Here is a 24,214-nt window from a genome sequence, read left to right on the forward strand (position 1 = left end):
AAAAACGCCAACTTCAATGTGTAAATCATTTATTATAGATATGTGTAATCTCTGCCATAAACATAAAAACAAGGGCAGTTTAATTTATCAGTGTTTAATTTTGCAATCATTAGATAACCTTAAACATGTTAATTTTGACACTCAGCCTGCCTATAAATATTTTCTAATATAACCCTAATTTAACAATAAATCATCAAATCCATCTTTTGTGAATAAATTCTCGTGTGATTAAACAAATCCTCGTTTTACAAACTTCCGAAAATTCGAGCTGATGTAGTAAACGATCTCTGTTAAGATCCTCAGCCTCATAAACCACATCTATAGCTCCAAAAACCGCAGGCATTCCTCTGATAATATTAAAATATCCGATATTACTGGCCACATCCCTCATTTCTGTTTTCAAAGCGTCAAAACTAAATTCGTTTCGATAACACTTCATTTTTTCTAGATTTTCTTTTAGTTCATTATAGTAGAAAGACAGTAATTGATCAAAACTTTGTGTTAACACTGAGTTCTCTACACTTGTGAAAAGAAAAAACAAGAGATCTTTGGTTATAGAAGCGTATTCGCATAGTTGCATGTCGAGGAATTTAACTTCTTCTATTTTATTCTGGTGCTTCCTCACCATGATATTGTTTATCCATAAGTCACTGTGAATGAACGTAGCAAATGTGTCTTGACGAAATTTGGCCACATTTTTTGGCAATAAAAGATTAGTAGTGCATACATCTATGGCTAATCTAATTCTGTCCATATGGACGCGACAAAATTCGTCTTCTTCGAGCACCTTGATCACCTTATTTTTCAAAACTTGGAACATGGGGAGTCCATCATCACCCCCAAACATCCGAAATTCCTCAAAGTACAACGACAACGTTTGTTCAAATTCTGGAGTAGTTTTTAAAGCTAGTGCTACCCCATGAAGTTCTGCTACTCTTTTCAAAATCAATTTGGTTGCTTCTAGATCAAAACCATTGTGACGATCGTGGAGCTCAAAACCACTGTCTTTGAGATTCTCCAGTAGAATTATAGCATTATCATCTGGAAATCTCGCAGACGAGTCAAGACTTAACCGCCCTCCCAAAAATTTTGGGAAGAAATCTAACGTCTCCACAGAGGTTTGTTCTTTTTGGAAAAGTCGTAACGTTGGAAGAATTGTTTGATAAAAGCCTAACTCGTTACGAAATGTGTAAGAACTGTTCATGAAGTTTCTTATAAACTGATTGGGTGGAAGGAGTTTAGCTACAGTGTTAATTTCTTCTTGCTCTTGTGAATCGTCATGTTGCAAAGTGATGACGATTGAGATGACGGAACTTCCATAATTTTCACCGGCAGCAGTAAATTGATTATTTTGAACACTTACTAATTTCTTGTCTTTAAAAAAAGATTTTGGTAGGACGTCAGACAAATTTGAAACTTGGAGGATCTTCATCTGGACGATTCACTGTTCACTACTTTTTTGCTTGTCAGAAAATAGGACTAAACTGCGTCTAAGAGATAAATCTATTAGGATGTTCAGAGTTTATTTAATTTTACATTATCAAGGTTTTACTAAATAGTATAAACAAAAAGCATATTTACATACATGTGCAGTACGTGATGATACTAAATCTAGTTATAATTTCATACTTAATTCTTTCATGTGATTAAAAAAAATTCTGTTATTATTATCAAAGGCAAGGCAATCATTACATAGCAAAAAGCTGATTCACAAGTTAAACCATTTCTTTTTAAAACTTACTCAGATTATGTTTTTGTTATCTCTACATTTCAAAAATATTTGTTTGTCAGCGTGAATCAGGAATTTCACAATCTGTTACTACATTATAAAAGTTTTATTTAACACATAACAGTGCGCATGCTCAAAGAATGCTTACCGCGTAAATTTAACTAAATACCCCGTATTAACACGACAACTATTCAAAAATCTTATTATATCCATCCCTGCTTGATAAACACTCGTGTGGTTAACCGAACTCTAGCTGTACATATCTTCGAAAATTCTATGCATTTGAAAAAATGCTCTCTGGTAAATTCTTCACCCTCACAAAGGACATTTGTAGCAGAAAAAATAAAAGGAAAACCTCTGATTACATGAAAATACCCAATACTGCTGGCTACAGTCTTCATTTCTGTTGTAAATGCATTAAACGAAAAATCGTCGTCACAACATTTCATTTCTTCCAGATTTTCCTTAAGTTCTTTGTAATAAAAGGTTATTAATTCATCCAGATTTTCTATCAATAGTGAACTCTCCACACTCGTGAAAAGAAAAAAGAGTAAGTCTTTGGTTACAGAAGCATATTCGAACAATTGCAGATCTAACAATTTAACATCTTGTACCTTATTCATATATGTTTTCACCATTATGTTATTAGTCCACAAGTCGCTGTGAATGAAGGTAGCAAAGGTATCTTGTCGAAATTTTAACGTATTTTTTGGCAGAAAAAAGTTACCCAGACATGTATTAACTGTCGATCTAATTCTATCCAAATATGGACAACAAAAATCGTCTCCTGCGAGTGCCATGAACAAGTTATTCACCAAAATCTGAAAAACTCCATCCTCGTTAGTAAATATTTCATACTCTTCCAAGTAAGGTGAAATCTTGTGTTCAAATTCTGCAGGTTTCTTAAGTTTCAAGGCTAATGTGACACTATGGAGTTGTGCCAGCTTTTTCAAAATGAGTTTAGAGGTGTATATATCAAAACCAATGTATCGATCATGAATCTTGAAGCCTTTTTCCTTTAGGTTTTCTAGTAGAATTATAGCATCCTCATCCGGAAATTTAACCAAAGGGTTTAGGCTCAATCTTCCTCCCAAAAATTTTGGAAAAAACTCTAATGTTTTACCTGAGTTTTGTTCTTTTTGGAAACATTGTAAAGTTGGAAATATAGTTTGATAAAAGGCTAACTCGTTACGAAATGTGTGCGAATTATTGGTTACCCTTCTCCAGAATTCACCAGGCGGTGGGAATTTAGCCACAGTGTAAATTTCTTCCTGCTTATTAGAATATTCATGTTGTAGAGTGATGACGATCGAAATAACAGTACTACCATAATTTTCGCCAGCAGCCGTAAAATAACTATCTCGAACAGCCACCAGTTTCCTTTCTTTAAGTAGATTTTTTGGCAACATGTCACCCAATTTTAAAACATGAAACGTCGTCATCTGGAAGGTTTATTTTATTGTTGCTGCCGGAATTGGCGTACCTACCTTTCAACAAAATGTCTTCAATGTCACTCATTTTCACTATATCAGTGTTATGCAAACTCAAAGTAATGCTTATAGTTTATTCAAATTTTACAACATCTATGTTTTGCTAAACAGTACGACTCTAATATATAAGTATGCGAATACATTTGCACAAGTTGATAATACATTGACGAAACATGGCTGTACTTCCTTGTCGGGCTTTATATCCATCCTTTTTGAATAAACTTCCGCGCGATTAACCACATCCTGTTTTTACAAAAATCAGAAATTTGTTGTACTTGACCCAGCAACCGTTCTTTGCTCAACTCATGAACATCCCAGACGTTACCGTCACTAGCAAAAATCGAAGGCAAAGCCATCATGGAATAGAAGAAAGCCGACTCACCAGCTACCACCTTCATTTCTTCCTGGAATGCGTTAAACGAGAACTTGTCAGTATCACATTTCAGTTCTTTCAAATTAGCAATCAATTCCTCGTGGTAAAACTTGAACAAATCGTCAAAATTGTTCTTGAAAACGACCTCCTGGGTGCTTGAACACAAGAAAAATAAAATATCTTTGACTACAGAAGCGTATTCGTATAGCTGCCAATCTAGAATCTTCACATCGACGATTTTACTCAGATAAGTTTTGACCATGATGTTGTTGACCCATAGGTCGGAATGAATAAGACTGGCGAAGACGTCTTCTTGAAACTTCGGCGAATTCTTCGGCAAGCCCAAATTGTGGACACATGTTTCAAGTGTTTGTTGAATTTTGTTCATGTATAGACTACACAGTTCGTCTTCTTGTAGTGTGTTGATAATCGCATTGATGACGATTTCGGATGTCATATACCCTTCGTTTTCATCCAATTGAAAAATTTTAAACTGGTCAAAAAACGGCATCAACTTTTCCTCGAAAACCTCCCTTTGGGTTTCTTTCAAAGCGAGAAAAGTGCTATGAAGTTCTGCCATTTTTGACAAAATTAGTTTGGTGACTTCGAGATCGAATCCTGCGTAGTTATCCATGACGAAGTAGCCGTCTTCGTTGAGGTTTTCGAGAAGGATAACCGCATTGTTGTCGAGGGTGTGATTAGCTTGATCCAAGCTCAATCGTCCTCCGTGGAACTTGGGGAAAGCTTGAAGCGACTTGTTCGAACCTTGTTGTTCTTGGAATTTTCTAAGGGTTGGAAGAATCGTTTGATAAAAAGCTAACTCATTCCGTACAGTGTGTGAAATATTCATAAACGACTTCATAAAGTTGTTTGAAGGAAGGAGTTTCGCGACGCTGTGAATCGTTTCTTCTTCTAGGTCTTCATTTTCTTTCTTTTGAATAGTGACTTTGATACCCAGAATTAGACTAGCGAAGTTTTCACCAGGAGCAGATAGGCGTGATTTTTCACATCGAACGATTTTTTTGTTTTGTGGAATTACGTCAAACAGAAGATTTTCAAAATTTTCAATTTCAGGAATCTCCATCTGTTGGAAATCGATTAGTGATTTAAAATGTAAAGATCACCCACTTACCTCAAAATTGTCACGTTTCACTACTTTAAATGTTTAACGAATGTTATCTTACACACAATTAAAGAATTACAACATTTTTGTGCAAATAGACGTATTTTATCTTAGTTTAAGTAGGTACAGTAAGCATATAAAAGTAAGACATTAGATCCATCCTCGACTAATAAATTCGTGTACAATGAAGCAAGCCCTTGCGGAACAAACTTTAGAATCTTGCCAGATGAAGAAATCGCTTGGTGTCACTTCTTCAACTTCTACAGCATTTTCGTCACTGGCATAAATCGCACGTAACATTACCAGCACGTGGCAAAATTCAACTTCCTGACACAGTGAATTGAACTCAGATAAAAATCCTTCAAATGAAAAACTGGATGTATCAAAAGACAATTTTCCCAGAAAGTTGATAAAACTGTCGTAATACAAAGCAATGAGATTATCACAGTGTTGTTTTAAAACTTGGATCTGAACACTGGTAAAGAGGAAGAAGATGACATCGCGTCCAAAAGAAGAGTATTCGTATAGCTGAAAGTCAACAAACTTGACATCCACCATTTTACCATTCTCGAATTTAACCATGATGTTGTTGGTCCATAAATCACTATGAACTAACCCTGTAAATCGATTATCACCACCTTGGTTTCTTTTGCAATTTGCGACAACACCTTTTTTTATGGCGTTTTCGATTTTCGCCCAGTTTTTAACGGATACTTCATCATTTACTAACAAGTTGAGAATGGAATCGCAAAAAGCTTTTTCGTGACTACTAAATTCTTCAAATATTGTAAATTTTTGAACAAACGGTCCAATCTCTTCGTCAAATATTTCTGGTTTGAGGGTTTTCAAAGCAAAACTAGTGGCATGAATTTCTGCTATTTTGTCCAAAACCAACCTACTTTGGTCCAGATCGAAACCTACTTTTCGGTCAATAATGGTGAAACCTTCAGCTTTTAGGTTTTTAATTAATAGAAGTGCATCGGAATCGACTCTTGTGCTAGAGGCGTCTAGACTAAATCGCGCACCATAGAAGTCGGGCGTGGAATTAAACACTTCGTTGAGACCTCGTTCCTTTTGGAAATCTCTCAAACAAGGTGTTATTGTTTGATAAAAGCCTACCTCGTTCCGAAACGTGTGTTGCATGTTGAAAAACCCCTGGAGGAATTCATTTTGAGGTAGCAATTTGGCGACCAATGGGAGCTGCTCCTGATTTTTCGCGTCACTAGTAGTGACATCCACAGCCAATAAAAGTCCCACGTAATTGTCACCCGCGGAAGTTAATTTGGAGAAACGGGTACTCACAATGTGGGATCCACGCAGAGATGAAGCAAGGGTTTGCTCTAAATTTTTGATTTCGTATGTAGCCATATAAAATGCCTTGGTATAACTGAAAATAACCACAAGTAATCTAAATGGACGCTAAACTTAAGTCGTCACTTCACAGAATGAAAAAATGGATAGGTAAATGCTTATGGTTCCTAAATACATTTATTTCCTTGTGCAAATTTTTTCAAATGGACGTGTTTTGGTTATCTTGGGTGGAATGGGTTATCACTTCATTACCCTACTAGTGTACACCATAAAAGTGCTAATACAAAGGTGAATAATTCAATTAAACTTCCTATTTAAATGTGTCCACTTTATGGTACTAATGGTACTATGGTTCTAATGATCAAACTAAAGGTTAAAGGGAAACTACTACTTAACGAAATAAAAATACAAACATAATAATTGCCTATATTTGTTTAATTAAATCCATTTCCTTTTCGCAAATTCATGTACAAGAAACTTTGTTTTTTCTTTTTGTTCATCTGAAATGGGTGTTGCTGTGGTCATATCTTCATCCTTGTACTCATCTAGTTCCTTTAAATTTTCCTTTGTGGCAAAAATGGGTTGCAACATCATTATACAGTGAGCAATTTCATACTCTCGAGCCGCCAATTCAATTTCTTTCTGCAACTCATCCATCGAAAAAGGTGTAGGATCACATCCAAACTTCGCCAAGTCACCCACCAAAGTCTGATGATACAGTGCTATCAAATCATCGTAATGTTCCTCAACAACCGGTGTTTGAATACTGGTGAAGATAAAAAAAATTACGTCACGAGCAGGCGATCCATATTCGCCCAACTGAAAGTCCACGAGCTTGCACCCAACGGGTTTACCATCCTGATACTTCACCATGAAGTTGTTCACCCAGGTATCAGTGTGAATAAGAGTGGCAAAAGGTTCTCGAATCAATTTTGGATCACTCTTGGTAATTCGGGCGGTTAGCTTAAACACGTCTGCGACTGCTTGGCCGTATTCTTGACAGCCCTCAATATCTTCGACTGTTTGCTTTTGTAAGGCGACTATTTCGTCGAACGTTGTTTCATTGAATTCGAAAACCTTGTAAGGTGGAAAAAGCGCCCTAATCTTTTTGAAAGCTTCGGGCTTGAGGAGCTTCAAACCCAGCGGTACTGCGTGGTATTTGGCAATGGCTTTGATAGCGGTTTTTGCAGAGTCGTAATCAAAACCGATTGTGCGGTCAAGCATTTCGTACCCTTGTACTTTTAAATTTTCTAGGACAAGTACGGCGTCGTCGTCTACTTCGTCGTTGCCTTGAAGGGATAATCTGGCACCGAATAGTTTCGGGAAACAGTTTAAGTACCCGTCGAGTCCTCTTTCGTGGAGAAATGCTTCCATTTCTGGAATTATCGTTCCATAGAATTCAACTTCGTTGCGGAAAGTTACTGGTACGTTGAACATTCTTCGAATAAATTCGCCCGGTGGGGGGAGTTTTGCCACGACTTCGAGAATTTCGGTTTGGTCTTTGTTCTTAACGTGGATTTTTAAAGCGAGCATTTGGCTGCCGTAATTTTCACCGATTGCTGTCAGTCTCGTGGTTTCAAGGTCGATTATGGTTTTGTGTTGTCCCAGATACCGGTTGAGTAACTCGCTTAAATTTGCTATCTTTGGTACGTCCATGGTACTGCTACATTTTAAAAATTAGTTTTGGATTTGTAAATTGCGTAGTACTTACATAATACTATTGCGTGATTAGTTTAAAAACCGACGAAAAAATGCCTTATCACAGATTATTATCACATAAGCAACACTCGTACACGCCACATCATTCAGCCAGCGCAACTGAATGACTCGATGTAATGAACTCTCCGCAGCGATTAAATCAACTTGTGGGGTAATAATAGGTTACATTAAACAGAGTTTCCTGTCGTGTTAAGTGGGTCAAAAACACAAAAACAACACGTTTTTTTTTTCAAAAAATTTACTCAAATCCAGTGTTGTTTAGCAAATTGTCTAACAATAAAAATTAATTTTTCTTTGTGAAGGTCCGTGATTTCGACCGAATCTGATATGAAATCGTCTGGTGTTAGGTCCGTCAGCTCCTTCACCGCCCCTTTTCTTGCAAAAATTGGAAACGTCATGAACATCAAATGCGTGAACTGTGAATTGGCAGCTTCATAATTAATTTCTTTTAAGAGAGCATTCAATGAGAATCTTGTGGTATCACATTTGAGTTTCTGCAAGATCGAGGTGAATGTTTGGTGGTAGTACCGGACTAAATTGTCGTAATGTTTTTCCAGGACGTTATTCTGGACACTTGAGAAGAGAAAGAAAATTAAATCTGTAGCGGGTGATCCGTAGTCGCAAACTTGAAAATCAACCAACTTATTTTTAACTGATCTTCCTTTTTCCACTTTAATCATGATGTTGTTTACCCAGCAGTCCTGGTGTACAAAGGTTGCAAAGGTTTCGCGGACCTCGCTGTGTGCCAAAGAGTTGTCGAAAGCCTTCTGAATCCTTTTCTTGAAAAGTTTCAATTCATCTATTTTATCAGCAACAGCAAAAAATCGGTCGTACAAGGCCTGGGGTCGTTCAAAGTTTAAAGGTGCTAAGTACTTCTTCACTTCAGTTTCAAACACATCGGGCTTTTTTAGTTTCAGTCCTAGTGGTACCGCGTGCAGATGTGCCAAATCAGCGATTATTAATTTAGAAGTGTCTAAATCAAATCCTAACGTTCGCTCGAAGTTCTTGTACCCGGCAGTCTTCAAATTCTCTAGCAGAAGAACAGCATCCGAATCGACAACACTCGGGTCTCCACTTAAATTTATCCGACCTCCGTAGTACTTGGGGGAGAAGTCTACAAGTTCGTTCATACCTTGTTCCCTCTGGAACTCGTGCAAAACTGGTACTATGTTATTATAAAAGGCAATTTCGTTTTTGAAGGTCGTCTGGGTGTTGAAAACTTTCTGGATGAAGTCATTTGGTGGTACCATTTTTGCAACGGTGTGGATTTCTTCAGTACCGTAAGAATTTTGGACGGTGATGTCAACACTGAGCATTAAACTACCATAGTTTTCACCAGCTGCTGTCAAACGTTTCACTTGGTGCTCTATTATGGTTTGGTTCTCGTCCAAAGGGACGATTTCTTCAAGTTTTTCGATTTTTTCGACGTTCATGGTCGGTATTTACAGAGGTACTGATAACGTACCGCATTTTTTTGCAATCTATTTTAAAGTACCGACTGTTTGATAGTCACTATTATCTCGTACTAATCCGATAATAAGTGTTTGGAAGTTTTGAAAGTGGAAAAAATGGAATGGGTTTGTTTGATAAAATAAAGTGTATCACGAGGTTTCAATGGTTTTGTTTTGAGTTTCTTTACGATTCGGCCGATGACATTCTCAGAACAATTTGTATTACAGCGACCATGTTGGTTTAATCAGAACTTAACCTACCATCTGTAAAAGAAAAAGCAAGATTTTCCTAGTACAGATTGTAATAAATGGGGATTTAAACGAAAAATAAATCAACAAAAAAAATGGTTCAAAAAATTTACTTAAATCCAGTTTCGTTTAGCAAATTGCCTAATGACAAAAATTAGTTTTTCTTTGTGAAGGTCCGTGATTTCGGCCGACTCCGGTATCATATCCTCTGGCGTAATCTCCGACAGTTCCTTCACCGTCCCTTTTCTTGCAAAAATTGGAAAAGTCATGAATATCAAATGCATGAATTGTGTATTGGCAGCCTCATAATCAATTTCCTTCAAGAAAGCATCAAACGAGAATCTTGTAGTCTCACATTTGAGTGCCTGCAAGACCTCTGTGAACGTCTGGTGGTAGTACCGGACTAAAGCGTCGTAATGTTTTTCCAAGACGCTATTCTGTACACTTGAGAAAAGAAAAAATACTAAATCTCTAGCGGGCGATGCGTAGTCGCAAATTTGAAAATCAACCAACTTATTTTTCACGGATTTTCCTCTTTCCACTTTGATCATGGTGTTGTTTACCCAGCAGTCTTGGTGTACCAAGGTAGCAAAGGGTTCGCGGGCTTCACTGTTCGGCAGGATGTTGTTGAAAACCTTCTGAATTCTCTTTCTGAAAATACGCAGTTCATCTATTTTGTCAGTAATCGCAAAAAATCGTTGTTGGAACTCATTGGGGCCGTCAGGTTCGAAAGGTGCTAAGTATTTCTTCACTTCGGTTTCAAACACGTCGGGTTTTGTCAATTTCAGTCCTAACGGTACTGCATGCAGATATGCCAAATCAGCGACTATTAATTTAGAGGTGTCTAGATCAAATCCTAATGTCCGCTCGAAGTTTTTATAGCCGGCAGTCTTCAAATTCTCTAGCAGAAGAACAGCATCCGAATCGACAACACTCGGGTCTCCACTTAAATTAATCCGACTTCCGTAGTACTTCGGGAAAAAGTCGATAAGTTCGTCCATACCTTGTTCCCTCTGGAACTCTTGCAAAACCGGTACTATATTATTATAAAAGGCAATTTCGTTTTTGAAGGTGGTCTGGGTGTTGAAAACTTTCTGGATGAAGTCATTCGGTGGTACCATTTTTGCAACGGTGTGGATTTCTTCAGTACCGTAAGCATTTTGGACGGTGATATCAACACTGAGCATTAAACTACCATAGTTTTCACCAGGTGCTGTCAGACGTTTCACTTGGTGGTCTATTATTGTCGTGTTTTCGCCCAAAGGGACGATGTCTTCAAGTTTTTCGATTTTTTCGACATTCATGATCGAGGTTTAGAGGGGTACTGATTTTTTTGTAATCTAAATCAGGCGTTGTAGGTACCGATTGTTCGATGTTATCTCGCGATTCTTGGTGTGGATCAAATGTCATTTCGGACTATTATGATGATAAGTACATATAGCTATTGAAAGTGGAAAAATTGAATGAGTTATTTTGATAAAATTAAGTGTAGTTTGTGGTTTCGATTGTTTTGTTTTCAATCTTCAGAACAATAATTTCAACTGCTTATATAATGATCATGAGGTAATGAGGTACTATTGTGTAAAAGAAGAAAGTTTAACTTGTCATAACAATATGAAGACAAATTATATCACCCCAATAGAATTACAGGTCAATCTGATAAAGTAAAAAAAAACTCAAACAGTTAGTACCCAGTGACGTACGAACAAGCTGTAAATAAATGGGTAGCTGCATAAAAAAGTAAAGATTTTTTTTTAAACAATTTATTTAAATCCAATTATGTTTAGCAAATTGCCTAATAACAAAAATTAGTTTTTCTTTATGAAGATCTGTGATCTCGCCCGATTCCGGCATCAAATCGTCTGGGGTTATCTCCGACAATTCCTTGACGGTTCCTTTTCTTGTAAAAATTATAAAAGTCATGAACATTAAATGCATGAATTGCGAATTGGCAGCTTCATAATCAATTTCCTTCAAGAGAGCATCAAACGAGAATCTTGTAGTTTCACATTTGAGTTTCTGCAAGATCGACGTAAACGTTTGATGGTAGTACCGGACTAAATTGTCGTAATGTTTATCCAGGACATTATTCTGTACACTTGAGAAAAGAAAGAAAATGACGTCGTCTGGGTGTTGAAAACTTCCTGGATGAAGTCATTCGGTGGTACCATTTTTGCAACGGTGTGGATTTCTTCAGTACCATAAACATTTTGGACTGTGATATCAACACTGAGCATTAAACCACCAAAGTTTTCACCAGGTGCTGTCAAACGTTTCACTTGGTGGTCTATGATGGTCTTGTTCTCGTCCAAAGGGAGAATGTCTTTAAGTTTTTCAATTCTCTCGACGTTCATGGTCGGTGTTTTCACAGGTACTAATATGATTTTCAATTTTTGCAATCTCATTTAGGTCTTATGAGTAACGATAATGATTGTTATCTTGACATACATGGTGTGGATGAAATTTCACAATAAATGATGATAAGGTAATGGAGTTTTTCAAAAAGAAAAAAAAAATTGAATGAGTTTTTTTTTGATAAAGAAAAGTGCATTATGTAATTTAGAAGGTTTTGTTTTGAGTTTGTTTTCGATTCTGCTGACGATATTTTCAGAACAACAGACCCACAGTCAATCTGACGAAGCAGTCAGAAAAGTTCAGCTTCAAGCGACTAGAACTAAGTGATTGACCCAAAAATTTTTCAAATTAAATGTGTATATTAAAGTTCCAGCACAGCTTATAACGTTATCTTCCATAAAATGTTTTTTATTGGAGAAGCATATTTTTCCTCCAAGACTCTAATTTACTTGTTGTAATGTATTCTACAGCTAGTAACTAAATGGGGAACTAAATAAGAAAACAATGCTTTTTTTCAAAAATTTATTTAAATCCAGTTATGCTTATCAAATTGCTGAATGATAAAAATTAGTTTTTCTTTGTGAAGATCCGTGATGTCGGTTGATTCCGATATGAAATCGTCTAGCGTTAGCTCCGTCAGCTCCCTCACCGTCCCTTTTGGTGCAAACATTGGAAAAGTCATGAACATCAAATGCAAGAACTGCGAATGGCCAGCCTCATAATTAATTTCCTCCAAGAGAGCATCAAACGCGAATCTTGTAGTTTCATATTTGAGTTTCTGCAAGATCGACGTGAACGTTTCATGGTAGTACCGGACTAAATCGTCGTAATGCGTTTCCAGGACATGATTCTGTACATTTGCAAAAAGAAAGAAAATTAAATCTTTAGCTGGAGATCCGTAGTCGCAAACTTGGAAATCAACCAATTTATTTTTCACGGATCGTCCTTTTTCCACTTTAATCATGATGTTGTTTACCCAGCAGTCCTGGTGTACAAAGGTGGCAAAGGGTTCGCGGACCGCGCTGTCTAAAGAAACGTTATCGAAAGCCTTATGGATTCTCTTCTTCAAATGTTTCAATTCATCTATTTTATCAATAACAGAGAAAAATCGTTGGTAGAAAGTGCTGTGCCCCTGAGGCCTAAAAGGTGCTAAGTACTTCTTCACTTCAGTTTCAAACACGTCCGGTTTTTTCAGTTTCAGTCCTAATGGTACTGCATGCAAATGTGCCAAATCAGTGACTATTAATTTAGAAGTTTCTAGATCAAATCCTAATGTTCGTTCGAAATTTTCGTAGCCGGCTATTTTCAAATTCTCCAGCAGAAGAACAGCATCCGAATCCACAACACTCGGGTCTCCATTTAAATTAATACGACCTCCGTAGTACTTGGGGAAAAAGTCTACAAGTTCGTCCATACCTTGTTCCCTCTGGAATTCGTGCAAAACCGGTACTATGTTATTATAAAAGCCAATCTCGTTTTTGAACGTCGTCTGGGTGTTGAAAACTTCCTGGATGAAGCCATTCGGTGGTACCATTTTTGCAACGGTGTGGATTTCTTCAGTACCATAAGCATTTTGGACTGTGATATCAACACTGAGCATTAAACTACCAAAGTTTTCACCAGGTGCTGTCAAACGTTTCACTTGGTGGTCTATGATGGTCTTGTTCTCGTCCAAAAAGAGGATGTTTTCAAGTTTTTCAATTCTTTCGACGTTCATGGTCGGTGTTTTCACAGGTACTAATATGATTTTCAATTTTTGCAATCTCATTTAGGTCTTATGAGTAACGATAATGATTGTTATCTTGACATACATGGTGTGGATAACATTTCATAATTTGATGATAAGTGAAAGGAGTTTTTAAAAGAGGAAAAAATGGAATAGGATTTTTTGATAATATAAAGTGCATGATGAGTTTGTCTGCGATTCGGCCCACGATATCTCTAACTGAAACTCAATCAAGTTCTTCCACAGTCTCATAATTTCATCATGTATAAAATGTGTTTTCATAGGAAAATATTACTGAACTTTTTCTTACAAAAATCAGTGTTATCAAAAAATGTATACTTATTGTAACATATTTTACAGATTGCGGACAAATGCGGAGCTAAATAAAAACAACGATTTTTTTTTTAAATTTATTTAAATCCAGTTGCGTTTAGCAAATTGACGAATGATAAAGATTAGCTTTTCTTTGTGAAGATCCGTGATGTCGGTTGACTCCGATATGAGATCGTCTGGCGTCAGCTCCGACAACTCCTTCACCGTCCCTTTTGGTGCAAACATTGGGAAAGTCATGAACATCAAATGCCTGAACTGCGAATTGGCAGCTTCATAATTAATTTCCTTCAAGAAAGCGTCAAACGAGAAACTTGTAATCTCACATTTGAGTTTCTGCAAAATCGACGTGAACGTTTGGTGGTAGTACCGGACTATATCGTCGTAATGTTTTTCCACCACGTTATTCTGTACACTTGAGAAAAGAAAGAAAATTAAATCTTTAGCGGGAGATCCGTAGTCGCAAACTTGGAAATCAACCAACTTATTTTTGACGGATTTTCGTTCTTCTACCTTAATCATTATGTTGTTTACCCAGCAATCCTGGTGTATAAAGGTGGCAAATGGTTCGCGGGCCTCGCTGTGTGGCAAAGGGTTATCGAAAACCTTCTGAATTCTTTCCCTCAAAAGTTTCAATTCATCTATTTTATCAATAACAGCAAAAAAATGTTGGAGGAATGGGTTGGATCGTGGAGGGTTGAAAGTTCCCAAGTACTTCTTAACTTCAGTTTCAAACACGTCGGGTTTTTTCAATTTCAGTCCTAACGAGACTGCATGCAGCTGTGCCAAATCAGCGACTATTAATTTAGAGGTGTCTAAATCAAATCCTAATGTTCGCTCGAAATTGCTGTAGCCGATTGTTTTCAAATTCTCTAGCAGAAGAATAGCATCTGAGTCCACAACACTCGGATCTCCACTTAAATTTATCCGACTTCCACAGTACTTCGGGGAAAAATCTACAAGTTCGTCCATACCTTGCTCCCTCTGGAACTCGTGCAAAACCGGTACTATTTTATTGTAAAAGGCAATCTCATTTTTGAAGGTCGTCTGGGTGTTGAAAACTTTCTGGATAAATTCATTTGGTGGTACCATTTTTGCAACGGTGTGGATTTCTTCAGTACCGTAAGCATTTTGGACGGTGATATCAACACTGAGCATTAAACTACCATAATTTTCACCAGCTGCTGTCAAACGCTTCACTTGGTGGTCTATTATGGTCTTGTTTTCGTCCAAGGGGAGAATGTCTTCAAGTTTTTCAATTCTTTCGACGTTCATGGTCGGTGTTTTCACAGGTACTACTTAATATGATTTTCATTTTTTGTAATCTAATTCAGGTATTATAAGTAATTATGTATAATGAATGTTATCTTGGCATGCAAAATGTGGATTAAATTTCACAATACGATGACAAGTACGAATAAATTTAGCTTTTTAAATAGAAAAAAGTGGAATAAGCTTTTTGAATAAAATAAAGTGTGACATGAGTTTGTCTACGATTCGATCGACGATATTTTCAGATTATATTGCGTAGATAATGATCATGTGAAGACAAATACTGACATAATCACAATAGAGCAACATTCGTTGATGAAGTAACCAGAATAACGTAGGTTCAAGCAGTGGCGGCGTAGCGTGGTTTGGTACCCAGGGCGGTTTTCTATTGAACTACTTCAAAAATGTACAATTTAAGATATGTCTTAAGTTTCTTGTTGCTACACCCGCCCTATCTCAATTGTGATGTTTTTTTTTATTCGTCGTGAGCCAAGGGGACGGAGCTTAACTGCAAAATCCTTATTTCTCTACGAGAACTTAAAAACATGTTTTTGAATATCGTATTGTTCAAAGAATACTATGTATATTAAAAAAAAAAAAAATAATAAAGCCAAACATTAGGCCTCACCCATACCCGCCCCGATCTCAATTCTCGACTGTGATGGACTTTTGATTCGTTGGCAGATCGAGGGGCGGGGCTTAATTGCAAGATCCATATTTGTCTACAAGAATTTACCCTTTTAAACATGTTTTAAGTTTCTTGTTCTGAAAAAACGACTACGTATATTAAGAAAAAAGGCAAAATATAAACCCCGCCCACCCGCCCTATCGCAATTGTAACAATTTTTTTTAATCGTCAAGAGCCAAAGGAGCGGAATTTAAATGCAAAATTCTTAAAATTACCATGGAAGACATTTTTTTGAGTATCGTGTTACTCAAAGAATACTATGTATATTAAGAAAAAATTAAAGCCAAAGATTAAGCCCCACCCATACCTGTACTGATTTAAATAGTAATGAAGTTTTCATTCGTTGGTAAACTTAAAGGTGGAGCCTAATTGCAAAATCCATATTTCTTTACAAAGATTGACGATTTTAAACGTGTTTTAAGTTTCTTAGAATTAAAAAAAATCATCACAATTGAGATTGGGTGGGTAGGCTGGGTTAATATTTTGCCTCTTATTCTTAATATACATAATATTCTTTGAACAACACGAACTCATTTTTAATTTCTTGTAAAGAAACAAGTATTTTGCAGTTAAGCTCCGTCCCCTTTGGTTCACGGCGAATAAAAAAAAACATCACAATTGAGACAGGGCGGGTGGGCGGGCTTACATTTTGCCTTTTTGTTTTAATATGTGTAGACTTCTTGTCACAACATGAAACTTAAAACATGTTTAAAATGGAAAATTTGTAAAAGGAAATATCGATTTTGCAATAGGTTCCACCGTATAATTGCAAAGTCCATGTTTACTTGCAAAAACCATTTGAACCATGTTTTAAAATTCTTGTTATGAAAAGTTGGCTGTGTATATTAAGAAAAAAAAAGGAAAATATAAGCCCCGCCCACCCGCCCCATCGCAATTGTGATGATTTTTTTATTCGTCGTGAGCCAAGAGGGTGAAGCTTAATTGCAAAATCCTTATTAATAACAACATGTTTTTGGGTATTGTGTTGTTCAAAGAATACTAACTATGTATAAGTATATTAAGAAAAAAACGAGCCAAAAATTAAGCCCCACCCATGTGTATCCCAAGCTCAATTGTGATGAATTTTTCATTCGTTGTCAGACCGAGGGGCGGAGCTTAATTGTAAAATCGATACTTTCCTACAAAAATTTACCATTTTAGACATGTTTTACCTTTTTTGTTATGAAGAGAAGACAAAGACTACACACATATTAAGAAAAACGTATAAACCCTTGTACTTAGTTATAATACCTAATCTGTTTTTGAGACGAATAGCAATAAATTTTATAGAGAACTACAGCAACGTAACGGCGAAAGTTAAAAGTATAGCCCCTAGAAATACATAGTGTAGGTTATAGTTAAAATTTACTCTGTAACGATGGTTTAGTTCTTCGTAAAATCTATCAAGACATTATTTTTACTTCCCACGCGTAAGTGAAAGAAGTATTATAATCAAGTACGTGGTTCGACTGTCTACTTTTACATTTTCTCGACCTCTCATGACCCCTAGAGTACGAAGAAATGGGTCTCCCGTTTCCGTCTGTCTGTCCGTCTGTCTGCCGTCCCGATTTTTTTTTGCATGTTTTTGCAAAGTAATTCTGGTGTAAGTAGTCTCTGGATGTGCCAGTGAGTAGTCGTTGTCACCCCTTGGTGCTTGGTATCCGAGGCGGACCCTCTTTACACCGCCACTGAGTTCAAGCGACTAAGTAGTACTCAGCTACTTACCAACAAGTTTTTCAAATTAAGTGTGTGCATCAAAGTTCCTCCACAGACTTATAATGTTATCATGTACAAAATGTTACTGAATTTTTTTCCTGTAAGACTCTAGTGTTATCACAAAATGTATACTTATTGTAACATGTTTTACAGATTGCAGATAAATGGGGAGATAAGTAAATAAAAAATACTTTTTTCATAACGTTTATTTAAATCCAGTTGTGTTTAGCAAACTGCCTAACAATCAAAATTAGTTTTTCTTTGTGAAGATCCGTGATGTCGGTTGATTCCGCTATGAAATCCTCTGGCGTTAGTTCCGTCAGCTCCTTCACAGTCCCTTTTCGTGCAAAAATTGGAAAAGTCATGAACATCAAATGCTTGAACTGCGAACTGACAGCTTCATGATTAATTTCCTTCAAGAAAGCATCAAATGAGAATCTCGTCGTCTCACATTTGAGTTTCTGCAAGATCGACGTGAACGTTTGGTGGTAGTACCGGACTAAATCATCGTAATGATTTTCCAGCACGTTATTCTGTACACTTGAGAAAAGAAAGAAAATCAAATCTACAGCGGGCGATCCGTAGTCGCAAATTTGGAAATCAACCAACTTATTCTTCACGGATCTCCCTTTTTCCACTTTGACCATGGTGTTGTTTACCCAGCAGTCCTGGTGTACAAAGGTGGCAAAGGGTTCACGCACCTCCTTCTGTGGCAAGGAGTTGTCCAAAGCCTCTTGAATTCTCTTCTTGAAAATTTTCAGTTCATCTATTTTATCAATAACAGCAAACAGTTTTTGGTAGGAGGCAGGGGGTCGTTGAACGTTGAAAGGTGCTGTGTACTTCTTCACTTTAGTTTCAAACACGTCGGGTTTTTTCAGTTTCAGTGCTAACGGTACTGCATGCAGATGTGCCAAATCAGCGACTATTAATTTAGAGGTGTCTAAATCAAAGCCTAATGTTCGCTCGAAATTCTTGTAGCCGGCTATTTTTAAATTCTCTAGCAGAAGAACAGCATCCGAATCCACAACACTCGGATCTCCACTTAAATTAATCCGACCTCCGTAGTACTTAGGGAAAAAGTCTACAAGTTCGTCCATACCTTGTTCCCTCTGGAACTCGTGCAACACTGGTACTACGTTATTATAAAAGGCAATCTCGTTTTTGAAAGTCGTCTGGGTGTTGAAAATTTTCTGGATGAATTCATTGGGTGGTATCATCTTTGCAACGGTGTGAATTTCTTCAGTACCGTAGGCATTTTGGACGGTGATATCAACACTAAGCATTAAACTGCCATAGTTTTCACCAGCTGCTGTCAAACGTTTCACTTGGTGGTCTATGATAGTTTTGTTGTCACCTAATGTGACGATGTCTTCAAGCTTTTCTATTTTTTCGACGTTCATGGTCTATGTTTTCACAGGGACTAAAATGATTTTGAGTTTTCACAATCTGATCAAGTTTTATAGGTAAAAGTAATCTGTTATCTCGCCATTCAATGTATGGATAAAGTTTCAGTTCGTACTAACACGATGATAAGTTAGTTTATAGGGCTTTTCAAAGTGGAAAAAATGGGATAAGTTTTTTTGATAACATTAAGTGCATCATGTGGTTTTGATTGTAACATATTTCACACGTTATAAATAGTAGGGGAACTACATGAAAAAAAATTGTTCTCAAAAAATTTACTTAAATCCAGTTCTGTTTAACGAATTGTTTAACAATAAAAATTAGTTTTTGCTTGTGAAGATCCGTGGTCTCGGCCGTTTCCGGTATCAAGTCGGCTGGGGTTATTTCCGACAGTTCCTTCACTGTCCCTTTTGTTGCAAAAATTGGAAAAGTCCTGAACATCAATTGTATGAACTGTGAATGGGCAGCTTCATAATTAATTTCCTTCAAGAGAGCGTCAAATGAGAATCTTGTAGTGTCACATTTGAGTTTCTGCAAGGTTGACGTGAACGTTTGGTGGTAGTACCGGATTAAATCGTCGTAATGTTTTTCCAGGACGTTATTCTGTACACTTAAGAAAAGAAAGTAAATTAAATCTTTAGCCGGAGAGCCGTAGTCGCAAATTTGGAAATCAACAAACTTATTTTTCACGGATTTTCCCTTTTCCACTTTAATCATGATGTTGTTTACCCAGCAGTCTTGATGAACAACGGTCGCAAAGGGTTCGCGGGCCTCGCTCTGTTGCAAAGAATTGTCGAAAGCCTTCTGAATTCTTTTCTTGAAAAGTTTCAGTTCATCTATTTTATCAATCGTAGCAAAAAATCTTTGATAAGAGGAATCGGGTCGTTGAGGGTTGAAAGGTGCTAAGTACTTCTTCACTTCGGTTTCAAACACATCGGGCTTTTTCAGTTTCAGTCCTAACGGTACTGCATGCAGATGCGCCAAATCAGCAACTATTAATTTAGAAGTGTCTAGATCAAATCCTAGCGTTCGCTCGAAGTTCTTATACCCGACGGTCTTCAAATTCTCTAGCAGAAGAACAGCATCCGAATCTACGACACTCGAGTCTCCAGTTAAATTTATCCGACCTCCGTAGTACGTGGGGGAAAAGTCTACAAGTTCGTCCATACCTTGTTCCCTCTGGAACTCATGCAAAGCCGGTACTATGTTATTGTAAAAGCCAATCTCGTTTTTGAAGGTCGTCTGGGTGTTGAAAACTTCCTGGATGAAGTCATTCGGTGGTACCATTTTTGCAACGGTGTGGATTTCTTCAGTGCCATAAGCATTTTGGACGGTGATATCAACACTGAGCATTAAACTACCATAGTTCTCACCAGCGGCTGTCAAACGTTTCACTTGGTGGTCTATTATGGTCTTGTTCTCGCCCAAAGGGACGATATCTTCGAGTTTTTCGATTTTTTCTACGTTCATGGTTGGCGTTTTGACAACTACTAACAATGAATCGCATTTTTTGCAATGCAATTCAGATCTTATAGGTGCCGATTGTTTGATGTTATCTTGTCATGCATGGTGTGGATGAAATTTCAATTCCTACTAACAAGACGATAAGTGTATATATTTTAACAGTTTTTTTATTATTTGCCCGACGATATTTTCACAAAAAAATAGTTTGTTACTAAAACAGATGAACTACATAAGGTTACAGATAACATGACGAATTATACGTAATAGATACTTTCATTTCTATAAATACTTATATTCCATAGTTGATATTTAATTGCTCTATTTTGATAACGGAGATTACGGGTTCGGTTTAAGTACTCGCGGCGCGTGAAACAAAATTTTATCTTATGAGTTTTTTCCGTTCAGGTTGAACACAAATAATGCTATTTCTTATCAAATTTATTAAGTTTAATGATTAACAAAAAGTACTTGTATGACAATATAAGATTATTACATCCTTTAATACCACTCTAAATCCAGTCCCTTTTCACAAATTCGTTCACAACAAAAATCAACCTTTGCTTAAACAAATCAGTAATTTCCGACGCAACCATACTCTCAGGGGTAACTTCAGACATCTCCTTCGCACTCTGTTTAGGCGCAAACATCACAAAAAGCATAAACATGACATGCGCAAACTCAGAATTTCGGGCTTCAAAATCCAGCTCTTTCTTTAAAGCTGTGAGTGTAAACGGCTCTATGTCACAACAAAGCTCGGTCAAGACTGATATAAAAGTGTCATGATACAACAAAACAAGACTGTCGTAGTACTTTTCAATAATATCACTCTTCACGCTGGAAAATATAAAGAAAACTACGTCTCTGGCAGGTGATCCGTAGTCGCACACTTGGTAGTCAACCAATTTGTTCTTGACGGGCTTGTTCCCTTCGAACTTGATCATATTGTTGTTGGTCCAACAGTCGTTATGGGTTAAAGTCGCGAAAAGGTCACCCGGATCGTGTGGTACCATCTCCATATCGAAACCTTTGAGTATCCTATCTCTAAACTTACTAACTTCCTCTACTTGATTGATTATTATATCGAGTTGTGCCTTCATATTACTGTGGCCGTCTTCCAAAGGCAACCACGTGGACAAATATGGCTTGATTTCTTTGTCAAAAACGTCAGGTTTTTGTAGCCTGAGGGCTAAAGGCACGGCGTGGAAATATGCCAGATCTTTGATGATTAGTTTCGCTACATCTAAACCTAACCCTTCCGTCCTTTCCATTGTAATATAATTCTTGATCTTCAAATTCTCAAGTACTAGAGCTGCATCTAAATCCACCTTCTCATCGCCAATAAGATTCAATCTGCTTCCGTAGTACTCCGGGAAGAAATCAATCACGTTTTCGACTCCATGCTCTCTTTGGAAGTTTTGCAAAAGCGGTACTATGTTCTTGTAGAAGGCCACTTCATTCCGAAAAGTAACTTGGATGTTGAAAAGCTCTCGCAGGAACTCACTAGGTGGTACCATTTTAATGACGACGTTAAGTTCGTCACTTTCTAGAGAAATCTGTGCGTTTAGCATCAAGCTGCCATAATTTTCCCCAGGTGCCGTCAAGGGTTTGATTTTGTACCCTAGTACCTTCTGGTTAGGGCGCAAATTGAGAAGAGAGGAAATATTTTTAATTTGTTCGAGTTTCATGGTGCACGGTTCACGACTGGTGACATAAACAAGAAGTTGCAATATTAATCTATTAACCTTGAAAAACCGGAACTTGAATTGGGTGGAGGTGCTTTTTTGGCAGTATGGACGTTAAGAGGAGTGTTAAACAACAATAAAATTTTAATTAAGTAATAGTAACAATACTAGTATCGAGATAAAATCGCCCTTAACGTGTTAGTAATGCATGCAGGATTATTTGGAGTACCATTGAACTATTGTTAAGATGAGAAAGAAGTTCAAGGATTTCTACAAGAAACGAATTTAGTCATATGTAAATTTAGCGTCTTCTAATAAACTCGTTTGTGACACAACAAGTTTCAATTAATGATTTAGTTAAGATAAGCGGTTGCAGGTACCACCATGCATATGTTTTACAAATATTTTGTAAAACATATTTATTACGAAAGCTGATGATTTGCATTGTTCTAGAAAAAAGTAAACAGTATTCGCGCTTATCGTGCTTGAATGTTTTTTACAGACAGGATAAGAAGTGTGTTATTAAGATAATCACAAGTTATGTGAAAGTACCAGTACAAACAATATAATTATGACACATTTTATTGAAATTCTCGTTTATAACAACCAACAAGAATACAGACGTACTAGTTATAAATCCACTTTCTTTTAACAAACTGATTAACAAAGAAAATAAATTTCTCTTTAAGCAAATCACTAATCTCTTCCGAAATTATATTCTCAGGGGTCATCTCTGCAACTTCTTTCACGTTTTCCTTGTTAGCGAAAACCGGAAAAAGCATAAAGGCTACATGTCCAAACTGCGAATTTCTGGCTTCATAATCTAGTTCCTTCTCAAAAGCCTCTAAAGAAAATTCGTTTGTGTCACATTTCAACTCCTCCAAAATCGAAATCAACTTCTGGTGATAAAATTTGATCAAATAATCATAGCTAGCCTCTACAATGTGACTCTTCACTGTAGTAAATATGAAGAACAACACATCTCTGGCTGGTGATCCGTAACTACACAACTGATAATCCACCATTTTGTTCTTGACGGCTTTACCACCGTCAAACTTCACCAAGTTATTAGTGATCCAACAATCATTATGACAGACGGTGGCAAAAGGTTCTCTTGGTTCCTTCACGACCATCTGCTGATCAAACTCCTTGTCAATTTTTTCTCTAAAAGGCTGCAATTCTTCCACATGGTCGATCAACCGGTGCAAATCCTTCTTCAACTTAGCGTAGTGTGACGGAATAGGCTTCCACGGTGCCAAGAAAGGCTTGATCTCGTTTTCGAAAACGTCAGGTTTGTGCAACTTCAGCGCCAAAGAAACCCCATGCAACTGAGCTAAGTCTTCGAGAATCAGTTTCGTTACGTCCATATCAGTACCCTCAAGTCGGTCCAGGAGGACATAGTTGTCGATCTTCAAATTCTCGAGGACCAAAGCGGTACTGTCATCGTCTAAGTTTAGCCGACTTCCGTAATATCTTGGCGCGAAATCGATAACCTTTGCGACTCCCCGTTCTTTCTGGAAGTTCTGCAAAAGTGGTACTATTTTGCTGTAGAAGCCGATTTCGTTGCGGAAGGTCACGTTGGTGTTGAACAACTCTTGAATGAACTTGCTGGGAGGTAGCATCTTCGCAACGGCGTGAATTTCTTCGGTACCATGAGGGGTCTTCACCGTGAGGTCCACACTCAACATTAAACTACCGTAGTTTTCACCAGGGGCGGTTAAACGTCGCACTTTTTGGTCAATGATGGTTTTGCCATGGTCGAGTTTGATTAAATTATTGATGTCTTTGATGTGGGCAGTGTCCATGGTGGTTTCTTGTTGACTGATCGCTAGACAAATATGTATTATCGGAAACAGTGTTAACTAGCGGCCTTGAGTGGGGAACATCATGCAACTGCATAATTGAGTCAAGTGAGTGCAGTATCAGTTCAGTGGAAAGCGGTAAAAGTGGATCATAGACTTGTGACTTGCACGTATCGACGAGACGACAAACAAAATTACTCTAATCCAAAAATAAATAGCTTTTTTTCGCGTGTAAGTAAGTCATATTGTTCGCCGAAAAAAAATGCATTTTCATTCAAACACGTAGATCGAGATATCTATAAAAATTTGAGAACGATGATAAATGGATTT

The 24,214-nt window shown here is 37.2% G+C and overlaps 11 protein-coding genes across 11 annotated transcripts; all 11 read right to left on the reverse strand.

The window, feature by feature from the left end:
* Positions 1-12: 12 nt before the first annotated feature.
* Positions 13-1,515, reverse strand: LOC135126676 (uncharacterized). Its single transcript, XM_064052743.1, has one exon. It carries the CDS (start codon positions 1,430-1,432, stop codon positions 194-196), a length of 1,239 nt encoding a protein of 412 aa, XP_063908813.1. The 5' UTR covers positions 1,433-1,515; the 3' UTR covers positions 13-193.
* A 93-nt stretch (positions 1,516-1,608) lies between these two features.
* LOC135126670 (uncharacterized) lies at positions 1,609-3,291 on the reverse strand. The gene is made up of 2 exons (XM_064052730.1): positions 3,217-3,291; positions 1,609-3,171 (listed from the first exon to the last, which is right to left on the reverse strand). Exon 2 carries the CDS (start codon positions 3,169-3,171, stop codon positions 1,933-1,935), a length of 1,239 nt encoding a protein of 412 aa, XP_063908800.1. The 5' UTR covers positions 3,217-3,291; the 3' UTR covers positions 1,609-1,932.
* On the reverse strand, positions 3,280-7,849 carry LOC135122653 (uncharacterized). The gene is made up of 4 exons (XM_064047016.1): positions 7,738-7,849; positions 6,475-7,689; positions 4,899-6,102; positions 3,280-4,676 (listed from the first exon to the last, which is right to left on the reverse strand). Exons 2-4 carry the CDS (start codon positions 7,680-7,682, stop codon positions 3,417-3,419), a joined length of 3,672 nt encoding a protein of 1,223 aa, XP_063903086.1. The 5' UTR covers positions 7,683-7,689; positions 7,738-7,849; the 3' UTR covers positions 3,280-3,416.
* Positions 7,850-7,888: 39 nt separating this feature from the next.
* LOC135126682 (uncharacterized) lies at positions 7,889-9,243 on the reverse strand. Its single transcript, XM_064052755.1, has one exon. The coding sequence runs from the start codon at positions 9,176-9,178 to the stop codon at positions 7,988-7,990; it is 1,191 nt and encodes a 396-aa protein (XP_063908825.1). The 5' UTR covers positions 9,179-9,243; the 3' UTR covers positions 7,889-7,987.
* Positions 9,244-9,539: 296 nt separating this feature from the next.
* On the reverse strand, positions 9,540-10,761 carry LOC135141664 (uncharacterized). Its single transcript, XM_064073002.1, has one exon. The coding sequence runs from the start codon at positions 10,747-10,749 to the stop codon at positions 9,559-9,561; it is 1,191 nt and encodes a 396-aa protein (XP_063929072.1). The 5' UTR covers positions 10,750-10,761; the 3' UTR covers positions 9,540-9,558.
* A 1,561-nt stretch (positions 10,762-12,322) lies between these two features.
* On the reverse strand, positions 12,323-13,850 carry LOC135126694 (uncharacterized). Its single transcript, XM_064052783.1, has one exon. The coding sequence runs from the start codon at positions 13,566-13,568 to the stop codon at positions 12,327-12,329; it is 1,242 nt and encodes a 413-aa protein (XP_063908853.1). The 5' UTR covers positions 13,569-13,850; the 3' UTR covers positions 12,323-12,326.
* Positions 13,851-13,906: 56 nt separating this feature from the next.
* On the reverse strand, positions 13,907-15,150 carry LOC135126700 (uncharacterized). Its single transcript, XM_064052796.1, has one exon. The coding sequence runs from the start codon at positions 15,129-15,131 to the stop codon at positions 13,941-13,943; it is 1,191 nt and encodes a 396-aa protein (XP_063908866.1). The 5' UTR covers positions 15,132-15,150; the 3' UTR covers positions 13,907-13,940.
* A 2,591-nt stretch (positions 15,151-17,741) lies between these two features.
* LOC135122718 (uncharacterized) lies at positions 17,742-18,932 on the reverse strand. Its single transcript, XM_064047135.1, has one exon. It carries the CDS (start codon positions 18,930-18,932, stop codon positions 17,742-17,744), a length of 1,191 nt encoding a protein of 396 aa, XP_063903205.1.
* Positions 18,933-19,196: 264 nt separating this feature from the next.
* On the reverse strand, positions 19,197-20,563 carry LOC135141729 (uncharacterized). The gene has a single exon (XM_064073137.1). The coding sequence runs from the start codon at positions 20,404-20,406 to the stop codon at positions 19,216-19,218; it is 1,191 nt and encodes a 396-aa protein (XP_063929207.1). The 5' UTR covers positions 20,407-20,563; the 3' UTR covers positions 19,197-19,215.
* A 310-nt stretch (positions 20,564-20,873) lies between these two features.
* Positions 20,874-22,116, reverse strand: LOC135141787 (uncharacterized). Its single transcript, XM_064073271.1, has one exon. The coding sequence runs from the start codon at positions 22,083-22,085 to the stop codon at positions 20,910-20,912; it is 1,176 nt and encodes a 391-aa protein (XP_063929341.1). The 5' UTR covers positions 22,086-22,116; the 3' UTR covers positions 20,874-20,909.
* A 532-nt stretch (positions 22,117-22,648) lies between these two features.
* Positions 22,649-24,101, reverse strand: LOC135141843 (uncharacterized). Its single transcript, XM_064073410.1, has one exon. It carries the CDS (start codon positions 23,885-23,887, stop codon positions 22,709-22,711), a length of 1,179 nt encoding a protein of 392 aa, XP_063929480.1. The 5' UTR covers positions 23,888-24,101; the 3' UTR covers positions 22,649-22,708.
* Positions 24,102-24,214: the final 113 nt, after the last annotated feature.

This window comes from Zophobas morio, unplaced genomic scaffold (genome assembly GCF_036711695.1).
Source record: "Zophobas morio isolate AGI-343-1 ecotype UQ-CSIRO unplaced genomic scaffold, CSIRO_AGI_Zmor_V1 ptg000002l, whole genome shotgun sequence".
NCBI lineage: Eukaryota > Metazoa > Arthropoda > Insecta > Coleoptera > Tenebrionidae > Zophobas > Zophobas morio.

Bases quoted from the DNA above. Each gene is read 5' to 3' on its own strand.
- LOC135126676 (XM_064052743.1), bottom strand. From the start codon at position 1,432: ATGAAGATCCTCCAAGTTTCAAATTTGTCTGACGTCCTACCAAAATCT.
- LOC135126670 (XM_064052730.1), bottom strand. From the start codon at position 3,171: ATGACGACGTTTCATGTTTTAAAATTGGGTGACATGTTGCCAAAAAAT.
- LOC135122653 (XM_064047016.1), bottom strand. From the start codon at position 7,682: ATGGACGTACCAAAGATAGCAAATTTAAGCGAGTTACTCAACCGGTAT. The intron at 6,103-6,474 runs ATGGATTTAATT...GGTTATTTTCAG, and splicing joins CATGAATTTGCGAAAAGGAA to TTATACCAAGGCATTTTATA. The intron at 4,677-4,898 runs GTACACGAATTT...GATTTCCAACAG, and splicing joins CCGCAAGGGCTTGCTTCATT to ATGGAGATTCCTGAAATTGA.
- LOC135126682 (XM_064052755.1), bottom strand. From the start codon at position 9,178: ATGAACGTCGAAAAAATCGAAAAACTTGAAGAAATCGTCCCTTTGGAC.
- LOC135141664 (XM_064073002.1), bottom strand. From the start codon at position 10,749: ATGAATGTCGAAAAAATCGAAAAACTTGAAGACATCGTCCCTTTGGGC.
- LOC135126694 (XM_064052783.1), bottom strand. From the start codon at position 13,568: ATGAGATTGCAAAAATTGAAAATCATATTAGTACCTGTGAAAACACCG.
- LOC135126700 (XM_064052796.1), bottom strand. From the start codon at position 15,131: ATGAACGTCGAAAGAATTGAAAAACTTGAAGACATTCTCCCCTTGGAC.
- LOC135122718 (XM_064047135.1), bottom strand. From the start codon at position 18,932: ATGAACGTCGAAAAAATAGAAAAGCTTGAAGACATCGTCACATTAGGT.
- LOC135141729 (XM_064073137.1), bottom strand. From the start codon at position 20,406: ATGAACGTAGAAAAAATCGAAAAACTCGAAGATATCGTCCCTTTGGGC.
- LOC135141787 (XM_064073271.1), bottom strand. From the start codon at position 22,085: ATGAAACTCGAACAAATTAAAAATATTTCCTCTCTTCTCAATTTGCGC.
- LOC135141843 (XM_064073410.1), bottom strand. From the start codon at position 23,887: ATGGACACTGCCCACATCAAAGACATCAATAATTTAATCAAACTCGAC.